This window comes from Scomber scombrus, chromosome 16, assembly GCF_963691925.1.
Source record: "Scomber scombrus chromosome 16, fScoSco1.1, whole genome shotgun sequence".
NCBI lineage: Eukaryota > Metazoa > Chordata > Actinopteri > Scombriformes > Scombridae > Scomber > Scomber scombrus.
Genome location: NC_084985.1, coordinates 16542082 through 16565526, shown reverse-complemented (window position 1 = coordinate 16565526; position 23445 = coordinate 16542082). Strand labels below are relative to the sequence as shown.

Here is a 23445-nt window from a genome sequence, read left to right as displayed (position 1 = left end):
TGGACAAACTCTGACCCTTATAACAGCTTTTGATCATACATGGTTAGAGTAGTACCTCATCTAAATCATCTTAAGTGAGGACAGATTACGGGACATTGTCTTCTCTTTTGATGCTCTTGACCTTATTCTTCAGTGTCCCCTCTGCAATTTGCATGAGGTACACAGAACAGGTGCACTGTCTGACCACAAGGTGGTAGTCTGCTCATCCATCAAAAGGAATATTAAATGTATGTATCTGCAGGCCATTTCTGTCCTATCGAAGTGGAGTAATGACATACAAAAATCTCTCTATTAATTACAGTTGGCTGAGTAATTAGAATGGAGGTTCTTTCAGGGCGAGAGCGATTAAGCGTGTTATTCCTGCTATGCTTGCAAGTATTTCTGAAGGCTGTAGATGAAATAATTAGTTAACAGTGATCGTAAATAATGTAACATCATAAGTTCATTCAGTAAGTAATGGAAACACTAAACAATTCATTAGTTCAGGTTTGATATTTAATTAATAAACTATCACAAGATCAATTCTGTAAGATAAGACAAAGACTAAACCAATACATATAATAAAACATTTGATATGAAGACAAATTTGGTTCCAAAACTAAAAACTTGATTTCTGATCTACACCATTAATTCACAATATTGCACCTTTACGGACTCCTGTGTTTGTATGTAGGAAGGACAGAAATGAACAGTGTGTGTGTCATTGTGACAGAAACGCTCAACGTGCTGAGGGTGTCTTTTCAGCCCATTACATAATTTGAATAGTGTATGAACCTGTGAGTGTGTGTTTGTGCAAGGTGCGTTAGAGTCACTCGGACCGGTGTGCAAGGTTAGTTCTGATTGGTAGTGTTGTGTCAATCCAGTGGTTAGGGTGTTCGATCATGGAGTTCCACACGGCAACCTCCTCTTCTGTGGAGTCCATCCAGCTGACGGCCTCTCCGTAACTCTGACCTGCAGATGAAGAAACACATTTATGTGTTTATGCAACCCACACTCTGCTCTTACCTAATGAGGCCATGGAAACCACACAAACAAGAGACCACTGTTCCTGTTTTGCATGCTTCGTGTACGCACATGCATTGTATTTCCCTGTTACACTCTGGCAAAAGACATTATGATATGATATTATGCTACTATGAAAGGCGATGTATCAGTGTCCATGTCTATTTTTACCAAATCATAGTCACAGCCAAGAGCAGCAACAACCATTAAACACAGGAACTCATAACAGTATATTGAACATATGTCTTCAAAATAATACATGAATCAATTAGACTATCAGTAGAAAAGAAGTCAGCATTTTATTTTAATTATCGATTCATCATTATAGTAATTTTTTTGCAAAATATTTAATGGTTACAAGGTTCTCAAACATGAGAATCTGCTGCCTTTCCGTTTCTTACATTATAGAAAACTGAAAACTTTGGTTTCAAACCGTTGGTCAGACAAAATAAGACATTTGAGGGCATCACCTGGATTTTGTACACGCATAATCAAGTTTGAATATCTTTATTGTACATGTTTGAATACAATTACTGCACATGTAATCATGTTTAATTTCCACTATGTTTGATCACTCAGAATCTTGCCATGTACCCTTTAACTGAGAGAACATCAGCTTGATTACATACTAAAGTGTTATTAATGTAACAGAAAAGTTCATTGAAAGTGTCAGTCTTTGGGAGTGTGAGGAGAGAATTTGCTAACTGTTAAGTGTTTAGAAAGGCCAAGGCTAAACTGGTGTGTCAGAGGGTAGCAAGATTGCCACAGTACCTTAGACGGGAACAAAACCAGATAAGGATGTTTACTGGAGGAAGCAGCCTCGACAATAGGGAAGTGTTTCAAGGTATAAAAGGTGTGACAGTTTTTCATCTGTGTGCATACTACAAGCTAACTTTGTGCTGTGTATTGTGCTCCGAGTGTTAAGTCTGACAATACTGTCAGAGATTTTTGTCTTGTCTTGTCTTGTCTTGTTACTCTTTGTCAGAATAGAATTGCAAAATTGCCACGACAGGTTGTAGAAAATTGTGATGAGCATTTTCAGTTTTTTTCTTGTCTAATAAACTAAAGAATTAATTAGTTGATAAATTGATTTGTTAATTAACTGTTAGTTACAGCACTAGTCTTCAACAAGCAAACCCTCATCAAATGTATTACTTCCCATCACTCTGCTCTGACAATGGTTAGATCTTCAGCACTACACAATCCATACCAAATACACAAATAACACTGAAAAAATACTTGGGTAGGAGCGCTTCCTGGACTCAAACAAAATAATTTGTTTGAGGTGCACAAAGGTACATGTAAACTCCAAGGCAATCACTTTTAAAACAATTAACATGCCTTTATTGTCATAGCATGGCCATATTAGACTTTTAAAATTATATTATATTTATTTGTGTTTATTTTATTTTATATATTTATATGACCATGCCATGACAATGAAGGCATTTTTAATTGTTTTAAAAGAGAAAGCTTTGGAGATGCTGGCACTTTTCTGTATACACAAATAACACTATCAAAGCAAACTACTTCACAACAACTAAATTAGCCTAAGTCGTACTTGTTTTTCACATTGCTCACATGCTGGAACATGTTGCCTAGACACACCCAGTGTACTCCATCCTGCTATTACAGTATGTGGTATAATTCAGCAGACACCAGCCTAACAAAGGTAACACTGAGACACTCTGTAGGAGTGCCAAAATGACCTCGCTCTGATGACACAGCCATCTGAAATACCTGACATGCCAACGGGACAAAACACAGTGAGCACTGGACTGAGATATTGTCACCATACCACTCAATAACACCGCAGTAGATGAAGGATAAAACAGCGTTTATGGCACCATCAACAGAGCTGACAATAAAACAAAAAACAACCAAGCAGTTGACCACTTTAATGTCCCGTATCCTGACACAAAATATGCTGTCAAGGACCCATGAGATTATATTGAATCTCTAATTAGAGCTCAGCACAAAAAAAAGTTTGAGGTGTTGGCAAAGCTGAATTCAACCACTGTAATCAGAAAACAATGGAGCTGCACCCATCACCTTGGAAACAATTTGTCATACCAAGTCTCCAGTTGATTACCAACTAACAGTATAAGAGACACACAAAGGTAAACATAAGAGTGATTTAGAAAAAGCAAACAGCCCAGAGCCTTCTGAGGTGCAGAACTCGAAAAATATGTGTGACCTGCATCCCTCTAAAACAAATCATGAATAGAGTGACTCAAAGTCACTTTTGTCAATTTTAAGTGTTATTTTTTTGAAAAGACATTTTTTGGGGCATTTTTTTATTCTTTGCTGAAAGTAGGGAGATGACAGAAAATGAGAGGAGAGAGAGAAGGAGGATGAGATGCAACAAAAACCCCCAACCAGACACGAACTGGGTTCATGATTGGCACTTTAATTCCTAAAGCACCTGACGATGGGGTTCCTGCTTCAGTAGGTCTTAAAAGCAAAATCAACATCTTGACATGTACCTAAAAGTCTGTTTTTATACTTCTTTTGCCAACTGTTTTGGTATCATGAAAGCTTACATAAGTGCTATTTTAATACATGTGTCTCTACTCTTGAGAAAAGTTTGCAAGCTAATTTATTTTTATACAATGAGAAAAGCAGTTGCACATCACCAAAAACATGAATGTGTCACTTTAGGAAAGCCTACAAGTTTTTGTTTTCAGCATGTGACACCTGAAACATGATACTCAAGAGTCAGACCAAGCATGTGTTATTTTCGATTTTTTTATGCAAACATAAAAAAATACTGTCAAAACAAGTGTGTCTCACCAGTTCCGTAGCTAAGGCGAACCCCTCCGAGTATGTGCATCTTTAACCCTTCGCGTTGCCAGACAGTTAGTTCAGCACAGGCCTCTCTAAGGTCACTGGTCTGGAAGCCGTCGTACACCATGGTATGGTTGAAGGTAGGGCTGATGGAGCGTTTCACCAACCGCGTCTTCTGACCGCTCTGCCGACTGGCATCTGGGAGTATGTAGCTTTTGGGGTGTAGAGTATGATTATGAGTCAAACCAGTATTCTTTTTTTCAAGATTGAGATTGTAATTCTGGTGATGGATTAAATATTTTGATGATAAAAATGCTTGAAATGCAGAATCATGATAAATCACAAAATTATACATAATGGATATCCATAGTTTTGCATAGTTCTACAAATTAAATTGTTTCCAGGACAGAAAATGTATCATGATATATGACACAAAGCTGGCACACCTTCTAACAAATGAGTCTATAGGGCCTCCTTTCTTGGAAAGGAGACCCTGAGCTTCCCGAAGCCAGATGTGGAGCTCTCCTGTTAGAGGCAGACCACCACCTTACCACATGCAGAAACACACACACACACAAACACAGAGACACACAGAAAGAAAACATGTGAGACTTAAGTGATTGTGGTATTGGAGTAGGACATAATGTGCATCCATGATACATGTGCCCCGCTCACCCTCGAATCCCTCTGGGATGAATTTAATAGACAGCATGACGAGTCCACGATTGCAAATTGACTCTGGACTTAAATTAACCTGTAACGTGAAGATGGAGGGGGAGTAGAAAAAAAGATAAAGACAGGGGAAGAAAAAGACGGGGGGAAGAGAGGCAAAAGTGTGAAAGCAGGAGAAGATTAGAGAAGGTTACATAAAACCTTAGTTGAAATTCACAGCATGTCCTCATCTCCCTTCAGCTCTCCCAGACACAAGAGACACTCCTTTCTGTATTCTGTGTCTCCCAAACTGCTGTTACACGAAGACACAGATACTGAACAAACACAGTTGCAGGCAAATCTATGTGTCTACTTCAAAGTGTTTTTTTTTTTTCATGTGAATCAATTCTGTCTGCCATTCCCCACCCGTGGCTGCAGGTCCTGCCAGAGTGGCTGTGTGCAGGTCCAGTCCCAGAGACCCAGAGACACCTCCACCTCCCCCAGGAACACATTCCTCCCCAGGGGCTCGGCGTGCCACACAGACAGGTTCAAGGTCCGGCTCCGCAGCTCACCTATACGTACCTTATACTATAAAGATGAGAAGGAGATGAGAGGAAACAATTAAAAATCTTAATGACAACTTGGATTTGTTGAGATATACCATACAATCATTGTTTACTTTAAATCTAATACATTTTTTCAAAGATTAGCATTAAGATTGGAGAAATAACTGGAGGCTGTAGTGCATGTGCCAGGACACATGTAGGAGAGCTGTGGAACACATGGCAGATGGAGAATTTCTGTGAAGGCTGCCACTTTATGTAATATGTAAATGAGAGAGTTTCTCACTCGGAGCATCTGATCATAGACTGGGTTTTGTGTCTTTTTCTTCACTGCAGTTTTCTTCTTGCTGTGACTTGACTTATCCGGCAAGAGATAAGTTTTAACGTATCTGTGAATCAAGCACACACACACACACACACACACACACACACACACATAGATTATTTGACTGATTCTGTATGTCGTAATGTTGCTGTGGTATATGCGATACACGCATACACTCAACACTTACGGGTCTGAGCGGTTCTTGCGTGCTGTGGCAATGTCCTCACAGCGATGCACTTTGACTTGCAGTTCCTCCTTTTGGGTGTCATACAACAATGAGAACTGGATGCGGCCCCTCACCTCCACCGCTCCGAAATCCCCCGAGCTGAACAGGCTCATCATGCTTCCACTCAGCTACAACACACACGTAAGAACAGAGATGAGCTCCTGCGTCATTGTCCTGAGCTGAGTCATCTTGCGTCGCTGGATGGTCAATTAATCAAAGGTACGTGTGTGCATGCACGTATGCGTGTATGTGTGTGTGTGTTTGTGTGTGTGTGTGTGTGTGTGTGTGTGTGTGTGTACCGGGTAGCTAGAATGAAGGCTGCTGGTAGAGCTGCTGGTTTTCAGAGAAGCTGGATCTGCCTCTGTAAAGCTGCTGCTCAGAGAGTCAGTGTCCCCGTTGTGACCGTCAAAGTTTTCCTAAAAACACACACATACATCCACAAACACAATTCTCAGATACAGCATCATTTTTAGTCACACTTTTATTGAGTTAGATATTTAAATAACTGACATGTTTACTCAGTTCCAGGTAAGTCATTTGACAAGAGGTGGAAAAGCAGCTACTCAGAAGTAGTGTTTACCAATCATAAAGCTGTGGTTAATTGTGAACATGGGTGTGTGTTATAATCACCTCAGGTTCCTCTGAGTGCCCATTGCTTCTCCTTTCATACTCTAGAACAGAACAATGAGTTGTGAAAAATAATAAGAATAGACATAGAGGTACAGAGAGATAAGATAGAAACTTTACCTTTGGATGAGGAGGAACTACTTCTACACTGGAACCTCTGGAATTGAAGATGATGTATGGATATTTAGATGATCAGGAAACTTTTTCAACCATGGAAAAGACAAACAAGCACATGCACACAGACCTGTACGACAGGACTTTTTGTTCTGGGTGTGGGTGTAGGTTTCAAATTTCCTTGAGTCCTGAAAGCACAAATGAGAAATTGGAAAAAGCAGCAACAAACAAACAAATGTTAACATTAATGAGATGACTTGTGTCTGACTAACCCTGTGCTCTCCTCATCCTTGCTCTCCTTCAGTCTCTTCTCTGCTTCAGGAGATGTTTTGTTGTTGTGAGAGGTTTCCTCTGTCTCTCCATTGAACAGTCCTGTCAGAGGCACGGGTGTTACTATGGAAACAACCACAAGACCAGGATATCCTTGTTACATAAAGAAAACAACCCACCGGCCAACAATACTGACATTTCAATGACTGAAAATTGACCTTTGCTCTTTGTCCTCCTGTGGCTTATAGTGGTGTGGACGAGGTCACAGCCAGACGTCCGGCTGCGATGGCGTTTGCTCAGCTCCTCCCTGAACCATGCCCCCGAAAGATAGCGCAATCGTGTGGTGTCTGTCTCTTTCTGCTCGAGGATCCTGCAGCGTTTGGCACAACAGGGCCACATTAAATAGCAGGCAATCGCAATCTCCAGTTGATGTCAGACTACGTCAGAAACTAACCACAGGGTTTTACAGGTTTTGCTTTCACTTGGGTCCTGGAACTAACTCAGCACAAAGATGACATCTAAACATATATATAGATATAGACATAGATATATCTATATATATATACAGTGCATCCGGAAAGTATTCACACCCCCACATTTTGTTATGTAACAGCCTTTTTCCAAAATTGATTAAATTCCTTTTTTTCTCATTAATCTACACACAATATCCCATAATGACGAAGCGAAAAAGGTTTCTTAGAAATGTTTGCAAATTTATTAAAAAATAAAAAACTGAAATATTGCACGTACATAAGTATTCACTCCCTTTGTTATGACACTCAAAATTGAGCTCAGTTGCATCCTGTTTCCACTGATCATCCTTGAGATGTTTCTACAACTTGATTGGAGTTCACCTGTAGTAAATTCAATTGATTGGACATGATTTGGAAAAGCACACACCTGTCTATTTAAGGTCCCACTGTTGACAGTGCATGTCAGAGCAGAAACCAAGCCATAAAGTCAAAGGAATTGTGTGTAGACCTCCGAGACAGGATTGTATCGAGGTATACATCTGGGGAAGGTTACAAACATTTTTTTGCAGCATTGGCAATCCCGAAGAGCACAGTGGTCTCCATCATTTGTAAATGTAAGAAGTTTGGAACAACCAGGACTCTTCCTAGAGCTGGCCGCCCAGCCAAACTGAGCAATCGAGGGAGAAGGGCCTTGGTCAGGGAGGTGACCAAGAACCCCATGGTCACTCTGACAGAGCTCCAGCGTTCCTCTGTGGAGATGGGAGAACCTTCCAGAAGGACAACCATCTCTGCAGCACTCCGCCAATCAGGCCTTTATGGTAGAGTGGTCACACGGAAGCCTCTACTCAGTAAAAGGCACATGATAGCCCGCTTGGAATTTGCCAGAAGGCACATAAAGAACTCTCAGACCATGAGAAACAAGATTTTCTGGTCTGATGAAACCAAGATTGAACTCTTTGGCCTGAATGCCAAGCGTCACGCCTGGAGGAAACCAGGCACATATCTCATCACCTGGCTAATACCATCCCTACGGTTAAGTATGGTGGTGGCAGCATCATGTGGGGATGTTTTTCAGCGGTAGGAACTGGGAGACTAGTCTGGATCGAGGGAAAGATGAACAAAGCAAAGTACAGAGAGATCCTTGATGAAAACCTGCTCCAGAGCACTCAGGACCTCAGACTGGCAAGTCTGTGAATGTCCTTAAGTGGCCCAGCCACAGCCCAGACTTGAACCCGATTGAACATATCTGGAAAGACCTGAAAATAGCTGTGCAGCGACACTCCCCATCTAACCTGACAGAGCTTGAGAAGATCTGCAAAGAAGAATGGGAGAAATATCCCAAATACAGGTGTGCCAAGCTTGTAGCTTCATACCCAAGAAGACTTGAGGCTGTAATCGCTGCCAAGGGTGCCTCAACAAAGTACTGAGGAAAGGGTGTGAATACTTATGTACATGTGATAGTTTTTTATTTTTAATAAATGTGCAAACATTTCTAAAAAAAACTTTTTTGCTTTGTCATTATGGGGTATTGTGTGTGGATTGATGAGGAAAAAGAGGAATTTAATCCATTTTGGAATAAGGCTGTAACATAACAAAATGTGGGGAAAGTGAATGGATGTGAATACTTTCCAGATGCACTGTATATAAGTCTAACGTAAACGAAAACATACACTCTCAAAACTTCACTGGCCTAATTTCTATGTACAACAAGATCCACCATCCTGGTATTTTAAGTAGAGCTGAGGTGATTTGTCAACTAAACAATTAATCGATCTACAGAAAATTGTAGATTTTTCAATTGATAATTTCACCAATACTGTTCATGTAAAATTTGACCCATTTTGACACTTGAAAGCAATAAAAACACTACCATTTAAATGTTGTTGCATCCTTCACTTTCAATAAATTCATAGAAATAATTATGGTTGTTTTGTTCTCTGGTTTTAGATAACATGACAGGAGATCAAGTGTGGTTGTGCATGTAGTGTCACTGCAAATGAACAAAACACTCTTTCTGCTCTCTGAAACATTAATGAAGGATCAATCATTAATTTGTTAACAACTGATAAAATATCTATGAAGGAAAATACATCTGTTGTTCAGAATTTGGTATAAGGGCTAATTATACAGTAAAGGCAATACTTAAGTCAGGGAAAAAATTACCTACTCCATATTGTGAAGGGTCAGAATATGAACAGTATGTAAAAGTGGAGCCAGTTATCAAACAAAGATGCCAAACATTCTCTGGTTTTAGCTTCTTAAATGTGAGAATAAGCTGCTTCTCTGTTCTTTATGTATCATTGTAAATTCAATGTCCTCGACAAAATCCCTCTCCCCTCATAATAAGGAAAATAGTTTCAGCCCCAATCTAAAATCAATTAAAACAAGCACCACCAACAGGTTGACTATTAGTCTTCATTAACAAAATCAGCATTTCAATAGACCTTTGTGACCATGTGCTTAGCAGTCAGAAGTGTTTCTAGCTGTACAAACATTTCTCAGATTCAAAGTTGGCAGAAATCATTTTAAGTAGTTGGCTTAAAACTCAGTGAGTAGAGCAAAATCCCTTGAGTGCTGATAAGCCAAGATGCAATGTGAATAAATGTAGTTGTTTGCCAAGGTTTCTATCAACAAATAAGCTTGCTCCTGCACTCATTAAAACTTTATTTAACTACAACATACAGATGAGTGACAAATCAAAGGAAAAACCTGAGTAAATTAATCATACAAAATCATAACAAATGTAGATGCATCCTTACAAATGGACTAAAGGATGTAATTAAGGCATCAACATCCTGCCACGCTCTCTGACTTGTCTGTGACTGAAAGTCAATACAAATATATTCTGAGTCATCACCTCTGTCCGGTGGTGAAACATTTCTCTCCTGAGTGACACAAGGAGTCACTTGATTGGATGATTGGATAAGTATGTAATTCATGTGAATCATTTGCTGCGACCTTTACAGTCATCAGATCTCAACAGTGCTCTCAATCATCAAATCTCCAGATATGAAATATCAAATGTTAACTCCAGTCGAGTTCAGAGACTGGCAGGATCAAAACCAAGGCAGCTCATGGTTGCCCAACACCTCATTGAGACATTTTATGTTCCTTTACTGTCACCTGTCTGTATGTTAAGTGTGAATTACAGAGCAGAACTGGCACCTAAAGGAATACATAGTCACCTCTGACCTTACACGTCCTTCATCACGTTGACGCAACTCCAAGTCACGCTGTAACACCTGGAGGATGGTGGACTGCTCCTCTTCTGTCAGGTGGCTCAGGTCAAGAGAGTCAACCTGCTCCTCCTCCATTCCTGAGAGAGAAGTGAAATCATAATCCTTACATAAACAGGCGGTGACTGTAATTACACCATGTCCTGCTAATAAAGCTTACTGTAGAGCCAGCATATGAAGTAAACAAGTGTTATATTGCAGTTTTTATTATAACATTATTGAAAAAGTGCTAAAGCTAAAACGATGTCTAGTGTAAGGCTGATTTCAGAAACTTAGCTGTTATGAATTGTCCCGAAGAGTAATTTTTCCTTCTTAAATTATTTAATTTGAATATTTTTAAGTCTGAAGAGATAAAAGTATCCAGCTTTTTACACAAACCAAGCACACATTAAAGACATATTAGAAAAAATACATTACTCAGGTCCCTCAGTTTGTGCTAAACCATTCAGTACACTTTAAAATACTGTGTCCTCTGGTCGATCTGGTACCTCAGTGGGTGAGGACACATGCTGTGTCAGGTAGGCTATTTCTGTCTATCATCAAAGACTTTCATCCCTTCTTGCTCCAAGTCCTCTCTATTGTAGGGACGATTACGATTATATAACAATTCTTTTTTTTATTATCAATTAATGTGCTTATTAAATAGTGAAAATGTCCATTATATTTTTCCAGAGTCCAAGGTCACATGTTTAATGTCTTGTTTTGTCCAAACAACAGTCTAAACATTTTAGATATTCTATCTATACGAGGGCGGCTGTGGCTCAGGAGGTAGAGCGGTCGTCCACCAATTGGAAGATTGGCGGTTCGATTCCCGGCTCCTCCAGGCCACATGTCGATGTGTCCTTGGGCAAGACGCTTAACCCCAAATTGCTCCCGTTGCTGTGCCAACGGTGTATGAATGTGTATGAATGATTAGCTTCCCCTGATGTGCAGGTTGGCACTGCGTGGTAGCCCTGCGTGGTAGCTCCTGCCATCAGTGTATGAATGTGTGTGAATGGGGTGAATGAAATGTATTGTAAAAGCGCTTTGAGTGGTCGAAAAGACTAGAAAGGCGCTATATAAGTACAGGCCATTTAACATTTACCATTTACTCTCATGTAGGACAAAGAAAAGAATAAAACCATGTCCCTTCCACTCTCTAAACATACTATGTTTTCCTTTTTGTTCCTACAGTTAGATGTGTTGGAGCTTCACTGTACAGAATGATGTATGTGCAGAGTTTGACACTAGAAGGCTGTTTTCAAATGCATCTGCTGAAAGTGGAAACTTTCTCTGTTCTCATTGAAAATCTGTTTTTAAGGGGCCTACTAGCGTGATTTGTGACATCACAAATAGTTTGGAGTCAATCCTGTTCCGATACTCAACGTACATGCGTATGATGTGGAAACTTGAAGCCTCCAGTACACAAACAGTAACAATGGACTTTACAGTGACGTATGAGACATCTTGTGTCCAGCAGTTAAACTTCTGAAATGAAATATATTTACATATTTTTAGATTATGGACTTTTGAATGAGAGAGAAAGAGTAAACGCCATTTTTAGATGGATACAGATACAGATTAGATGGTCAGATATAAATTATTATTCGAATTAGAGTTATATAGAGTTTATATAAATATTAAACATGTCCGAGTGGGACCTTTAAAAAAATTACTAAAACGATTATTCAACTATAAAAAATAGTTGTTGATTTATTTTCTATGGATCGACTGATCGTTGCAGCTCAGCTGTCTAATAAAAACAACAAAAAGGCTGATACATGGTGATATCACTTACGTGGACGTAAAAGGGGAATAAAGCAAACTTCTGTATGAATAGACTAACCTGCGGCACTACAACCTGTTAATTTCTTTACTGAGTGTCTGTGTCCACTGCCTTGAGGCTTGCCCCCCCCCCCCCCTAATAACGCATGCGCAAAGAGTTTCTCGTGTAAAGAGTTTGTCGAACAGGATATCTTTAAACTAGACACTGCAGCTTTCACATGTCTATTCCACCTATTCAACAAAACAAAAGGTATTGCAGCATATGACACAGACCAATAGCTGTTTACATAATAATTGCTGTAATAACTTTGTCTGTGATGCGCCAATCTGCGGTTTTGCTACACTTTTAACACAAAGTGAGACGATTTTAAAAGTTTAATGTTAAATTCTTAACATACTGTTAAAGTGTCAGGACATGATTTACTTAAACTGTGAAGTTTCCCTTTAGTAAAAACAGACAGGCTCGTGCAGCACTTTCCTCATCATGAACACCGCGAGAGAGAGGACACCTGTCGCTACTTTTTACCTTTTGGATCAAAGGTTAAACAGCACACCCTATCACATTCATTAAACATAAATACACACAATGAAGTATAAGAAAACAAATCAATTGCGTTACCTTATTTGACAGCCTCCGTCAGTTACATCGGTGGAAAGTTTCGAGAAAAAGTTGCCTTGAGTTGAGTGCGGTGAGTGTGTGCGTGTGTTGAGGTCTGTGTGCAGAGTAAACGGTGTGAACACGCCCTGCGGAGTCAGACGCACACAGGCTGCACTCAGCTGGGAGCCGAGCACGAGGTGGAACAAACAGAAAACACGGTGAGGTAGAGTGTGCGCGTTTGTGCGTGTGTATGTGTTGCAGCTTCAGATTGATACGGTGTGTTTGCTCGACTGTGTGATATGACTAACACAAACACGGATGTTTTACCAAATGGCAGGGTGGAGGTGGGATGTAACTTTCTTGCCACTGTCCACACCTGCTAAACACACACTCGACTACACACGCACGCTCACACGCGTGCACGCACACACACACACACACACACACACACACATACCTGTACATACACATACATGTGCATATATATAGCCTATACAAACATTGATATGTGCTTGTGTTAAAGCAGAGGATGGAATAGCCAGCAGCACATGAGGCCAGCCTAAACTTTGGTGTGGACTTGGAGATGTGTGTGCCTTTGTGCTGAACTTCCTTTTCTCTTTGCAAATGTGCTTGTGTGGGAAGGGGGAGGGTGAAAAAGATCTGCATTCAGTCCTGTATTCAGTCCTGTCCTTTGTCAACAGACTTGGATGACAGCCATAGTCTGCCCAGTTGGGAAACCTTTTTGTGTGGGCCTATTCAAGCCTTCAGGTTCTGGCTCAGACAGCAACTGGTGCGTCCAACCAGCCATCCCGCTGCTCCCCCAAAGGCCTCCATCTGCGCTCCATTCTTGCTGCATGCTGGGATCTTTACTGGGTGGTATATACAGCACATAAAGATTAATAGGTGATCCTTATCTAAAGGAATATGTCTCTTGTCGCACCCAGATTATTGTTGAATCAGTTCTCTCACTGTGCTGGCATGAGCAAATAAGCACTCAACACATGCTGTACAATCTCTTTCTTTGATTAGCTGCACATACTCAAGAAAGCAGACATGTGACACTCAGAGTAACAGGTATTTATCAGTATAGTTTGCACAGGCTGGCAGCCTTCTACATATTTTTATGTATTAAGGCATCACAAAAAAATCCAAACAACTCAATCATAATATTTACCAGCATCCTCTGCATTAGCATGAATAAACAGGATTACATCTCTTTTGAGCTGTTATTAAAGGATAAAGGTTATATATTTAATATAAATATGAGCAGTCAGAACTGATTTATCCTCCATGAAACTGAATTTATTTAAAAAAAATCTCTTATGTGCTATACTGGAAATTTTCGTTAAGTTTAAAGGTCCCAAAAGTTGAGTCTGGGAGCTTCAGGGTGTGTCAGCTAAATTATTTCACTCACTACACGATTACATACAAAAGAAATATATAAGATGCACAAATATTTTAATATTTGGTTTCAATAAAACACAGGAGTCATATTACATAATGGACAAAATCTGGTGAAACAGAAGTCAATGGTTTCATTTTTGTCTATTTCGGGGTTCTTAAAAAATTCAAATGGTGTCATGACCTTGTCTGACCTGCTGTCTACATGGGATTATATCAAGTTTTTCCATAACTGCGCTGCAGTGTATTTGAAAACAGTTCATATCCACACAGCTAATTATGTTGTTACTAGGAGGCACATCAATCAGTTAGTTAAATTATTATCAGTAAAGATTAGGAGTTCACAAAGATCAACTGCTGAACATGCTAAATAAATCTCTTTGGTCTGAATCTGTTTTGTCGAGACAAACTGTCTGTGATGTGTGTAAAATATACAAACACAATCAACACATGCACAGACACTCGTTACACAATGAAGTATTCTGAGAAAGATGTCCTCTTATAAACACACCCATCCCCCAGGGGTACACATGGGGACAAAACCAAAAATGGAAAAAAGAAAAAAAAAATGCAATCTTGTCGTCAGAAGTGGATGAGTCACTGCTCTGCTGTCCTCCACCCTCATCTGTTTGCCCTTCATACATCTTTGTCTTCATTGTGGCTGATCTCTGTGTAAAGACGGAGACACATTTTGATATGGACAGATGGGGTGTGTGATCAGAATCCAAATACAATCTGGAGGGTTGTTGGAGGTGAATAGCTTTGTATGTGTTGATCACACTACTGCCACCAGATGTTGCTGTTGCACAAGCCTCTTAACACAGTGACACCCAGACACATTTACATGCACACAGTTAAACTGATACGGTCACGCCACATTCTCTATTCTCTGACACCTATGTGCGCAAACTCACATGGGGTCATAGTTGCTCTGCTCTTTGGATTTGAGGAAGCGCATGGCCAAAAAGCCGCCAGCTTGCAGGCACAGCACAAGTATGATGCCTCCGATGAAGCTGGACATGTCAAACTTGGCCTGGGAGAACTCAGAGGTTGATTTTGGGTTGCCTTCAGTTGTAGGGAGAGGAACAGAGATTAAGGGGTTAACAGTGAAATGGGCATGAAAGCAGAGCGGGGAGGGGAAAGAAGAGAGGGTCATTTTTTTTCTTTACAGTATAACAGCAGAGGAAAATGCATCGACATCTACATGACTGAGTGGTTTAGGGGAATGTTTTACTCAGCTCTTATGGGAATAATAAATGTCTGACGCAAGAGAGGGAAGAGAGTGGGAGGGGGGATGATGGAGCAGAGCCAATGCAATTTACCTGAGTCACCTTCACTTCCTCCTTCTGCAACATTCTCTACAACTGGGTGAAATAAAACATGCATAAGAGATACTGAAGGAGCAGGGAAATATTTTGTGATTTATTTTGTGGTTATTTGTTGTTACCTGCACACAGTTCAGACACTCTGGTCCAGCTACAGTTCATCGCACTGTCTTCCACGTTGCCCTCATCATACATACACATGCCTGTATCGTTACCTAGGTCAGAAAGAATAAGCATTTTATTGTGTGTGTCATGTCTGTGTTCCTGGCATACTGAATAATTCACTCATCTTCTACAAACCATGGTAAGCTTATGTTACCGCAGCTGTGATGATTGAATTACTATCAGAGGGTTTGTGTGTGTGTGTGTGTGTGTGTGTGTGTGTGTGTGTGTGTGTGTGTGTGTGTGTGTGTGCGTGCGTCACCACCTGGACAAAGCCTCCAGACGCAGCCTGTCAAGTTGAGCATGGAGTCTCCAACACATAGGTCACATGACTCGGCTTGGGAACAATCTGTAGGAGGGACACAACTGGCAGTCAATTATAAGTGTCACTCATAGCAGTTTATTGACCGATGAACAATTATCTTCCCACAGAACATGTTACCAGCTTAATAACTGCAAGACGTCACATTAGTTTGGACAGTGTTAGAATGAAGTAAGCAGGCAAAAGACAGGAGAGATGCCAAAGAAAAGACTCTCATTCACCTCTCACAGTTTGTCAGTTTATAAAAAAATGCTTGAGAAGAAGCCGTCTTCACAGTAAACAGAAGAAGAGATATTATCAAGAAAAGCTCTTGAAGGTAGATCAAATCAGGTTCTGATGGACACAAGGAGGCAAGGAAAGGAGACATAAGATGCAAAGTGTAGGACAACATCCCAACAGTTTACTTTCAGAAAGAAGTAAATACATTTTACTTGTGGATCTTACCTGACTGTGAGTATACAGAGGGCACCACTGCAAGAAGCAGCAGAGTGGCACAGACGACCTTCAAAACCAACATCTGCATCCTGACAGCCACAGAACACCTGCTGCTGACAGCTTGGATGGAGCACCAAACGACAAGCGGAGTTTGTATTAACACAAAAAGTTTTCAAACTTAAATATCTTCAGTAAGCGTATCCAAAAGTTGCAACGAGAGAGATGCGGTTCCTTGCTAGGACAGAGAAAAAGAGAAAGACGGGACATAGAGATCTGTGTAACATGAGCAACACCCAAACTTGGTTCCCAGGCAACCAGCTGACCCACCTCAGTCCTCCTGAAATACACACCAGTATGGACAAGCTGACACCTGCTAACTTCAGCAGGCAATGCAATGCACACACACGCAATGCACACACACACACACACACACACACACACACACACATATACAAGTGTATCACCAAATTGTTTTTTTATAACTTATCTATTTTTCCTTTGTTAAATACTTTCTGTTGGGGCTGCCCAGCAGCCAGCAGCCAGTCAGCCCAGCACAGGTGCTGGCAATGAGGATGACGAGCAGCCCAGCTGCTCCACATCATCTACGCTGCCTGAGTATAAGAGGAGGCGCCCGCCGCTTGAACGTTGACTATTGTGGTCAGTTTAGCCGGCTGTGTCCTAGCAGCATTTTCGGCACTCGTGAAAGACTGTGTGTTGTATTCTTTGCTAACCCTGTTCTCTTTTGTGTTTGTTCCAGGCTCCCTCCGCAAACCCAGTGTCTCCTCGCTCCATCCACGCCTTCCAAGCCCCTCACCTTCACCCCCACCAAACCACCACGTGGACCCTCCACCCTCTCACCTCTCCCAGGATACCCCCTCTCTCCCTCCTCGGCCCAGCTCCACTCCGACGTAACGCCCCTTTAATAAATCTGTTAAACTTGCACCACGATTCTGTGTCTTTGTCTCTGGGGTACCTGGCACATTTGGCTACTGGGACTTTAGAGCTTAACACTTTCACCCATTTATGCCTCTAAAAATAAGTCAAATTAAACAACCCAAAAAGGAAAATCACCTTTATCTTTAGTCAAACTGATCACAACTCATGTCCTCGCTAAGGCTTTAACCTGTAACAAAGGATCTCAAGTAAACAATGACACAAAACACACAAAATAGAAAGGTTAGCCACCACTGGAAATAAACTAGAACCAGCATGAATCAATTTGACTGTTTTCCTGTGAAGGCTTAAGCCACATGTTCCTCTCAAAGACAGATTTTAACTGGCGAAAGTCTGATTAAGAAGAGAGGTTTCTCAGCACTATTGATAGTTACTAATATGTGTCTTGTGGACATCTTTACATACTGTAGGCAAGAGTGCTTTTAAAACACAGAGTGACGTTGGTGTGGGATGTAGAGGTGGTCAGAAATCATGTGACTGTGTACATTAGACAGCCTGTACGTCAATAGTCTATTATCACCTCAAAATGTGTCACTGGCAGCGATGAAGTGCTGTCGAGCTAGTCAACTGTCAAACCTTCCAAACAGTGTTAATTTGCCAGTGATTAACAACTCAGTGAGGTTTTTTATTTGTGTCCACAGTGAGATCACAGCAATACTCTCGCTGGCTGTATGAAAGTGAGAAGTGAGGTGAAATCTTTCCAAAGTTACATAAACAAAGCTGTGTCAGATCAGGAATCAATTACATATTTTAGGCATATTTTCAAATTTTCAATTAGATTAAGACCCAATCTGGACAAATAGTGCAAGAAAACTGCTAGTACTGGTTGGATAGAGGCTGTGGAAATAAAGAGGGCTCAGGATCACCAAGATATGCTCCTGTACACAAACATGCAAATGCAACAGCACAAAAAGTACAAGTGCTCTGACCTTCAAAGTGTCGCTTTTTCATGTAGATGCACTGAGTCATAGCCTGGGCCTAGCCCTCAAAATCAGTTGCACTGAGTCCAATATCACGACACACTTTCAGCTTTAAGCAATGAATTGCACCAGCACCTCCTCCTCCTCCTCCTCCACTCACACAGTTGCTCATGCACTCCCACATCTCATATGCTCTCTCACACATTGTCTGGTTAGATCTATTCAGCTCTACCTACACACACATGCACACAGACACACACAGACAGACAGACACACACACAGGGCTATTCCGCAGTACTGTTGAACACGATGTCCTCCCCCACTGTTGCTCCCACTGCTGGCAAAAATCATTACACCAGCCACAAAACATGTGAATAATGCTCAAATTTACAGCCCATACCATCAAGAAAACGTACTAATACAAATACACATATTCTATTAGAGGGCAAGGAGACAGAAGTAGGAAACCACCACAATGAATAGCGTTTTATGAGGAAAAAAATCACCAGGGTATTCCACAAATAATATCACTGACTGGTGTTTTAAAGACCTCATCGCAGATAAGGGAGTTATAAAGATATACTGTAAATCTTTTGGTATTAGAATGTCTATATTTGTTATAAAATGTAAACAGAAAGTGGAATTTGGTATAAATTAGAAGATGCTCGAATACGGGAGACATTTTGAAGGTGACAAATGTTTCACTTCATAATTTCTCTCAGTGACGTAGGAGGGGTTTATCGGCAGGAAGCGTGTCCTAATATGGCTCGGGGAAGGATGAGCTTTCCCTAGTTTAGCGCATTGAAATGCGCGACCACGTAGACGATAGCACAGCCCATCCTGCAGCACCCACGCTCACTATCAAACCGGGGAAGCCACGGATTCCCTGTTGCTGGTGTTTTTACTGTAGGAGGCAGGGGTCTGTGTTTCTGTGAAAAAATGCTCAAGGAAAAAATTATTATTAACCCGTCGTCTTGCACACCACCCACATCAGCACACATACCTCCATGTGCGTACAGGCGCAGTCTTTCTAAATTAGTTTGGGTTGGAGACAACTTTTTCCCCATGCACATACACGATTAAACTCCCAATACACTTGCATTAACACAAATATCAGTCATATAAATTATGCCATATTCTAAGCACTCCTGCATCTGGATGTACAGTTTGCGCTTAAAGATACTTTGCAGATATTTGTGATGCTCTACTCTCTCTATCTCTCATCATCAGTTATCGCGCTGCGTTTCAGCACCGTGGACAGCGCCAGCCCAGACGTCTGTCCTCTCAGCGCGACACTTGGAGCCCAACCCAACACAAAACAATATCCTCTCATTCAAGCAGGCCCCTGAGTCTTATTGAGAAAAAGTCTGTGTGTGTGCGGAAGGGGGGTTGGGGGGGGGGGTCTACTGGTGGTCATTATTTACAAGAAATGAGAGCAAGAGTGAACCGCAGTGGGAGGAGCCACAGAGATGCCGCATTTTTCTGAATGAAATTACTCCGTCCCCTCCCTATACTCTCCCGCATCAGCAACGTCGGCACCTTATTGGTCGAGCCTCCCAGCCGCTGACGTCAGACCGGCTCTCTTGTGGCTGAGTCCGCGCGCAAGAGCATCCATTCTGCCTCCGATAAGCGCTCCGAAGAGACTAAAGAAGAGGAGATGCAAGTGATGCCAAGTAAGCCTTAAATGCAACTTTGATGAAGACAGGAGCTCAGAGCAGTGGGATACACAAGGACTGTCCTCCCCATTTAAACTGGCAACGAGCATCACATTGGACAGGCTTCACTGCATCTCCATCATCTGATCTTGAAAGAGCAGAGAAGACCTGATCTATCAAAGTCTTGCAAAGGAGTTCAAGAATCGCGCTAATAAGGTAAGATGAGCAACCTTATGTATGCATGTATACTGTGCTGTGCGAGCGTGACCGTGTGTGTGTGTGTGTGTGTGCGTGCGTGCGTGGGGGACATCCTCTGTGGTGCAATGAACCTGCAATTGTATCATACAGCAGGGTCCTCCGCACCAAGAGGTGGGATATACCTCCTCCTCAGTCTGAGACGGGAGGCAAACAATTCAGCCTGTATGAGCTAAATATAATCTTAAAATAACATTAATGTATGATTCATTTCCTTTCAGTGAGGATACAGTACATTTTGACATGTACTAAAGAACAATCAGATAACATACCAGGCAGCACACGTCTCCTAACCTTGTAATAGCCAAACAGCTTAAGTGTAGCATAACTCACAGTGGAGGCTTTGTCTTTGATGATACACTGCATGGTACATGTAGTCTGTCTGAGGTTTAAAATGTGGTGACCCTCTTGTTGAACATCATGTTTGGACAGCAACACGAGGGAAACTGAAGCTCGCACAATAAATCTGGAAGTGATTCAATCTTAACCACACACACAGCATCACAATAAATTATATTTAAGATGTTTGAATGGTGCAGAAATATGTGGATGGAGGATGAAGTCAAGAGAGAATAGTGATAACCAATGGGAAGCCAGATTAGAGTGACTAATCTTTATTAATGATGGCCTCATTAATGATGACAATACATGGACACAACATTAAGTTACTCTATCTGTTGCATAAAGCCTACATTAACTTTGCATGAGTAATGGCAAGACCTAAGACTGTGACGTCAGTGACATCACTGACATTTCAAGTGCAAGTATGATTACTGTACAGGTTCATTTGTTAGGCAAAAAAAGGTGATTATTTAAAAATAAGAGCCAGTATAGGGCCAGGTGGACGGAGAGGAAATCTTAAAATAAGTAATTTATAAAATATCTTTTCCAGCCTGACCACAAATGGTAAATTGGTGGATTCACATTTACTTATTATTTTGTAATTGCATTTCTATTTTTTACTGCTAGGTATGTTTAAAAAAAATATATATATATATATTATTATTATTATTATGAAAGCACATCTGAGGACAAGATTAACTTTGACTGTAAATTAGCTCAGGCTGTAAAAAGGCTGTCCCAATAGTAACTAAATAACTAAATACACTGGATGAAGAAAGTGCAGAACACGACAATCACTATAATGCCTCTTAAAGCATTCATCATGATCATTTATTTTTATATCTGCTGCATTAAGATCTAAATTACATAATCCCATTAAGTTATTTTCTGCTCTGGCTGATGTCACATCTGGCCTGCAGCAGCTTTACAGTCTGAAACCTCAGCTTCTGGTCAAGCAGAAGGCAGTTAAGTGTACAGATGGAGATGCACTAATGACCCATCAGAGCTAATGTCAACATGTTTTTTCCTTTTTTCACTCTCTTAGGTTGTGTCTGTGTGACCGCCAACTAGCCATGATCCTGAACACTTCTGACCTCGGCTGGGATGAGTCTTCGGGTGCGGACCCCTTCTTTCCTCTGGACCAGCTGGATAACTCCACTGAAGTCCCACCCCTCACAGTTTGGGGCGTGGCCCTGTGTGTTTCAGGAACTCTCATTGCCACTGAAAATGCAATAGTTGTCACCACCATCTTGGCCACCCCTTCTCTGCGGGCCCCCGTTTTCCTTCTTCTTGCCAGCCTTGGACTGGCAGATCTCCTGGCAGGTGTGGCTTTGATCCTGCACTTCCTCTTCCTGTTCTGCATGGAGCCCAGTGATTGGTCGGAATTAGTGACCTCAGGACTGCTGGTGACATCACTGATTGCCTCACTCTGTAGCCTGATGGGTGTTGCCTTGGACCGATACCTGTCCTTAAGCCATGCCCTCACCTATGGCTCAGGCCAATCCCGTCGCTGGGCCGCTGTCCTCCTGCTGCTGGTCTGGGTGGGTGCATGTGTCATTGGGGCAGGACCAGTAATGGGATGGCACTGTCTTGACAAGCCAAACTCCTGCTCTGTAGCACAACCTCTGACCCGGACATACCTATCTCTACTGTGTGGTGGCTTCCTGGTGATTGTCATAGTAACCTTGCAATTGTATGCCGGGATCTGCCGTGTGGCAAGGCGGCACGCCCATGCCATTGCTACACAGAGGCACTTCCTCCCCTCCAACCAATCATATGCAAACAAACACAGCAGTGGAAGGGGCTTCTCTCGGTTGATCCTGGTCCTGAGTGTGTTTGTGGGCTGCTGGATGCCTTTCTCCCTCTGGGGCCTGCTGGGTGATGCGTCCAGTCCTCCTCTGTACACCTATGCCACCTTGGTGCCAGCGGCGGGCAGCTCCCTGCTGAACCCCATACTCTACAGTCTGAGAAACAAAGACATTCGCAAGGTGCTGCTCCAGGCCTGCTGCCCCCACAGATGCGCACACAACACACACATACACAACCCTGTGGATGTGTAGACTGCCAAACCTTGCCAATCTATGCCAGACATATCATTTTGTGTGCCAAGATACACACACAGCTGCATTGACTGTCATCCAGATCCAGAACAAGTCTGACATACACCCACACATAAGCAGCACTACCCTTCAAGATGAGGGTCCTTCTGCAAATCAGAATGTACTGACCTGTTCTGGCTGGCAGCCATCTTGGAACAGCTCTGCTGTCACCACAAAGACTAAACGTACTGTCTTGTGTGTACTTTGTGCCTCATCCTGAGTCAGTTGTAGCTCCACTGGATCCCCAGAATGAAACAATCACAGGGATGCTATATATATGTACCCACCCATAAAAAGTGGATTTAATGACGACCGGCACTTTAAGACTAGAGGAAGGAATGGGTTTTTAATTGTAAGCCAATCAGTGTAATGACATACTGTACCAGTCAAAAGTTTGGACACACTTTCTCACTGAAGTGAATGGGAAAGTCTGTCCAAACTTTAGACTGATACTGTATTTTATCCAAAGCCCAATATTATGTACTTGAATGTCTAGAAAACACAATGTTCTCAACCTTTGAGATTCTATTTTGCACTTGAAATGTACTGACCATATGTTCGTGTTGCACAACCTTTTTGAAATGAATAAATATTTTATACTGATGAATAATAAATATGCTTTTTTCTACCAGGCGATGTCAGCACTCTTCTATCTACTGTTACTGAGGCTTTTAGTGTCTCCCTCACTCTCTTTAACTCAATTAGGCATACATTGGTGCTCTATACTCCTGTATCCTAAATTATTAGGTGGCTAAATAAAGCTTTGGTATGAGGATAGATTGATTATGCAAGAGGTTTTTCTCTCCTCCTACTAATTTTCTGAACTTTTATATGGTCGATTCATTTTCACACTCCCTACACAGTCAGCAGTGCAGTGTGAAAAAAGGTGTCCACCGCTGACTTAAAGAGGATGAGTTATGGATAAAGCATTGCTAAAGC

The 23445-nt window shown here is 41.6% G+C and overlaps 3 protein-coding genes across 3 annotated transcripts; 1 reads left to right on the top strand and 2 right to left on the bottom strand.

Moving 5' to 3' along the window:
• Positions 1–798: 798 nt before the first annotated feature.
• Positions 799–12750, bottom strand: sytl1 (synaptotagmin-like 1). Its single transcript, XM_062435431.1, has 15 exons — positions 12658–12750; positions 10231–10354; positions 6784–6935; positions 6568–6688; positions 6426–6483; positions 6302–6338; positions 6185–6225; positions 5854–5970; positions 5516–5682; positions 5290–5392; positions 4867–5028; positions 4465–4543; positions 4236–4335; positions 3796–4001; positions 799–951 (listed from the first exon to the last, which is right to left on the bottom strand). The coding sequence occupies exons 2-15, from the start codon at positions 10350–10352 to the stop codon at positions 809–811; spliced, it is 1608 nt and encodes a 535-aa protein (XP_062291415.1). The 5' UTR covers positions 10353–10354; positions 12658–12750; the 3' UTR covers positions 799–808.
• Positions 12751–13330: 580 nt separating this feature from the next.
• On the bottom strand, positions 13331–16369 carry cd164l2 (CD164 sialomucin-like 2). The gene is made up of 6 exons (XM_062435430.1): positions 16291–16369; positions 15787–15873; positions 15485–15577; positions 15360–15401; positions 14952–15102; positions 13331–13505 (listed from the first exon to the last, which is right to left on the bottom strand). Exons 1-6 carry the CDS (start codon positions 16367–16369, stop codon positions 13331–13333), a joined length of 627 nt encoding a protein of 208 aa, XP_062291414.1.
• A 5111-nt stretch (positions 16370–21480) lies between these two features.
• On the top strand, positions 21481–22467 carry gpr3 (G protein-coupled receptor 3). The gene has a single exon (XM_062436604.1). The coding sequence runs from the start codon at positions 21481–21483 to the stop codon at positions 22465–22467; it is 987 nt and encodes a 328-aa protein (XP_062292588.1).
• Positions 22468–23445: the final 978 nt, after the last annotated feature.

Excerpts from the sequence above, each read along its gene's own strand:
- sytl1 (XM_062435431.1), bottom strand. The coding sequence starts at position 10,352 with ATGGAGGAGGAGCAGGTTGACTCTCTTGACCTGAGCCACCTGACAGAA. Across the intron at positions 6,226-6,301 it reads TAGTTCCTCCTCATCCAAAG|AGTATGAAAGGAGAAGCAAT; the intron begins GTAAAGTTTCTA and ends GTTCTGTTCTAG. Across the intron at positions 952-3,795 it reads TCGCCTTAGCTACGGAACTG|GTCAGAGTTACGGAGAGGCC; the intron begins GTGAGACACACT and ends CTTCATCTGCAG.
- cd164l2 (XM_062435430.1), bottom strand. The coding sequence starts at position 16,369 with ATGCAGATGTTGGTTTTGAAGGTCGTCTGTGCCACTCTGCTGCTTCTT. Across the intron at positions 15,874-16,290 it reads CTCTGTATACTCACAGTCAG|ATTGTTCCCAAGCCGAGTCA; the intron begins GTAAGATCCACA and ends TCCCTCCTACAG. Across the intron at positions 15,578-15,786 it reads CTGGAGGCTTTGTCCAGGTG|GTAACGATACAGGCATGTGT; the intron begins GTGACGCACGCA and ends TTTCTGACCTAG.
- gpr3 (XM_062436604.1), top strand. The coding sequence starts at position 21,481 with ATGATCCTGAACACTTCTGACCTCGGCTGGGATGAGTCTTCGGGTGCG.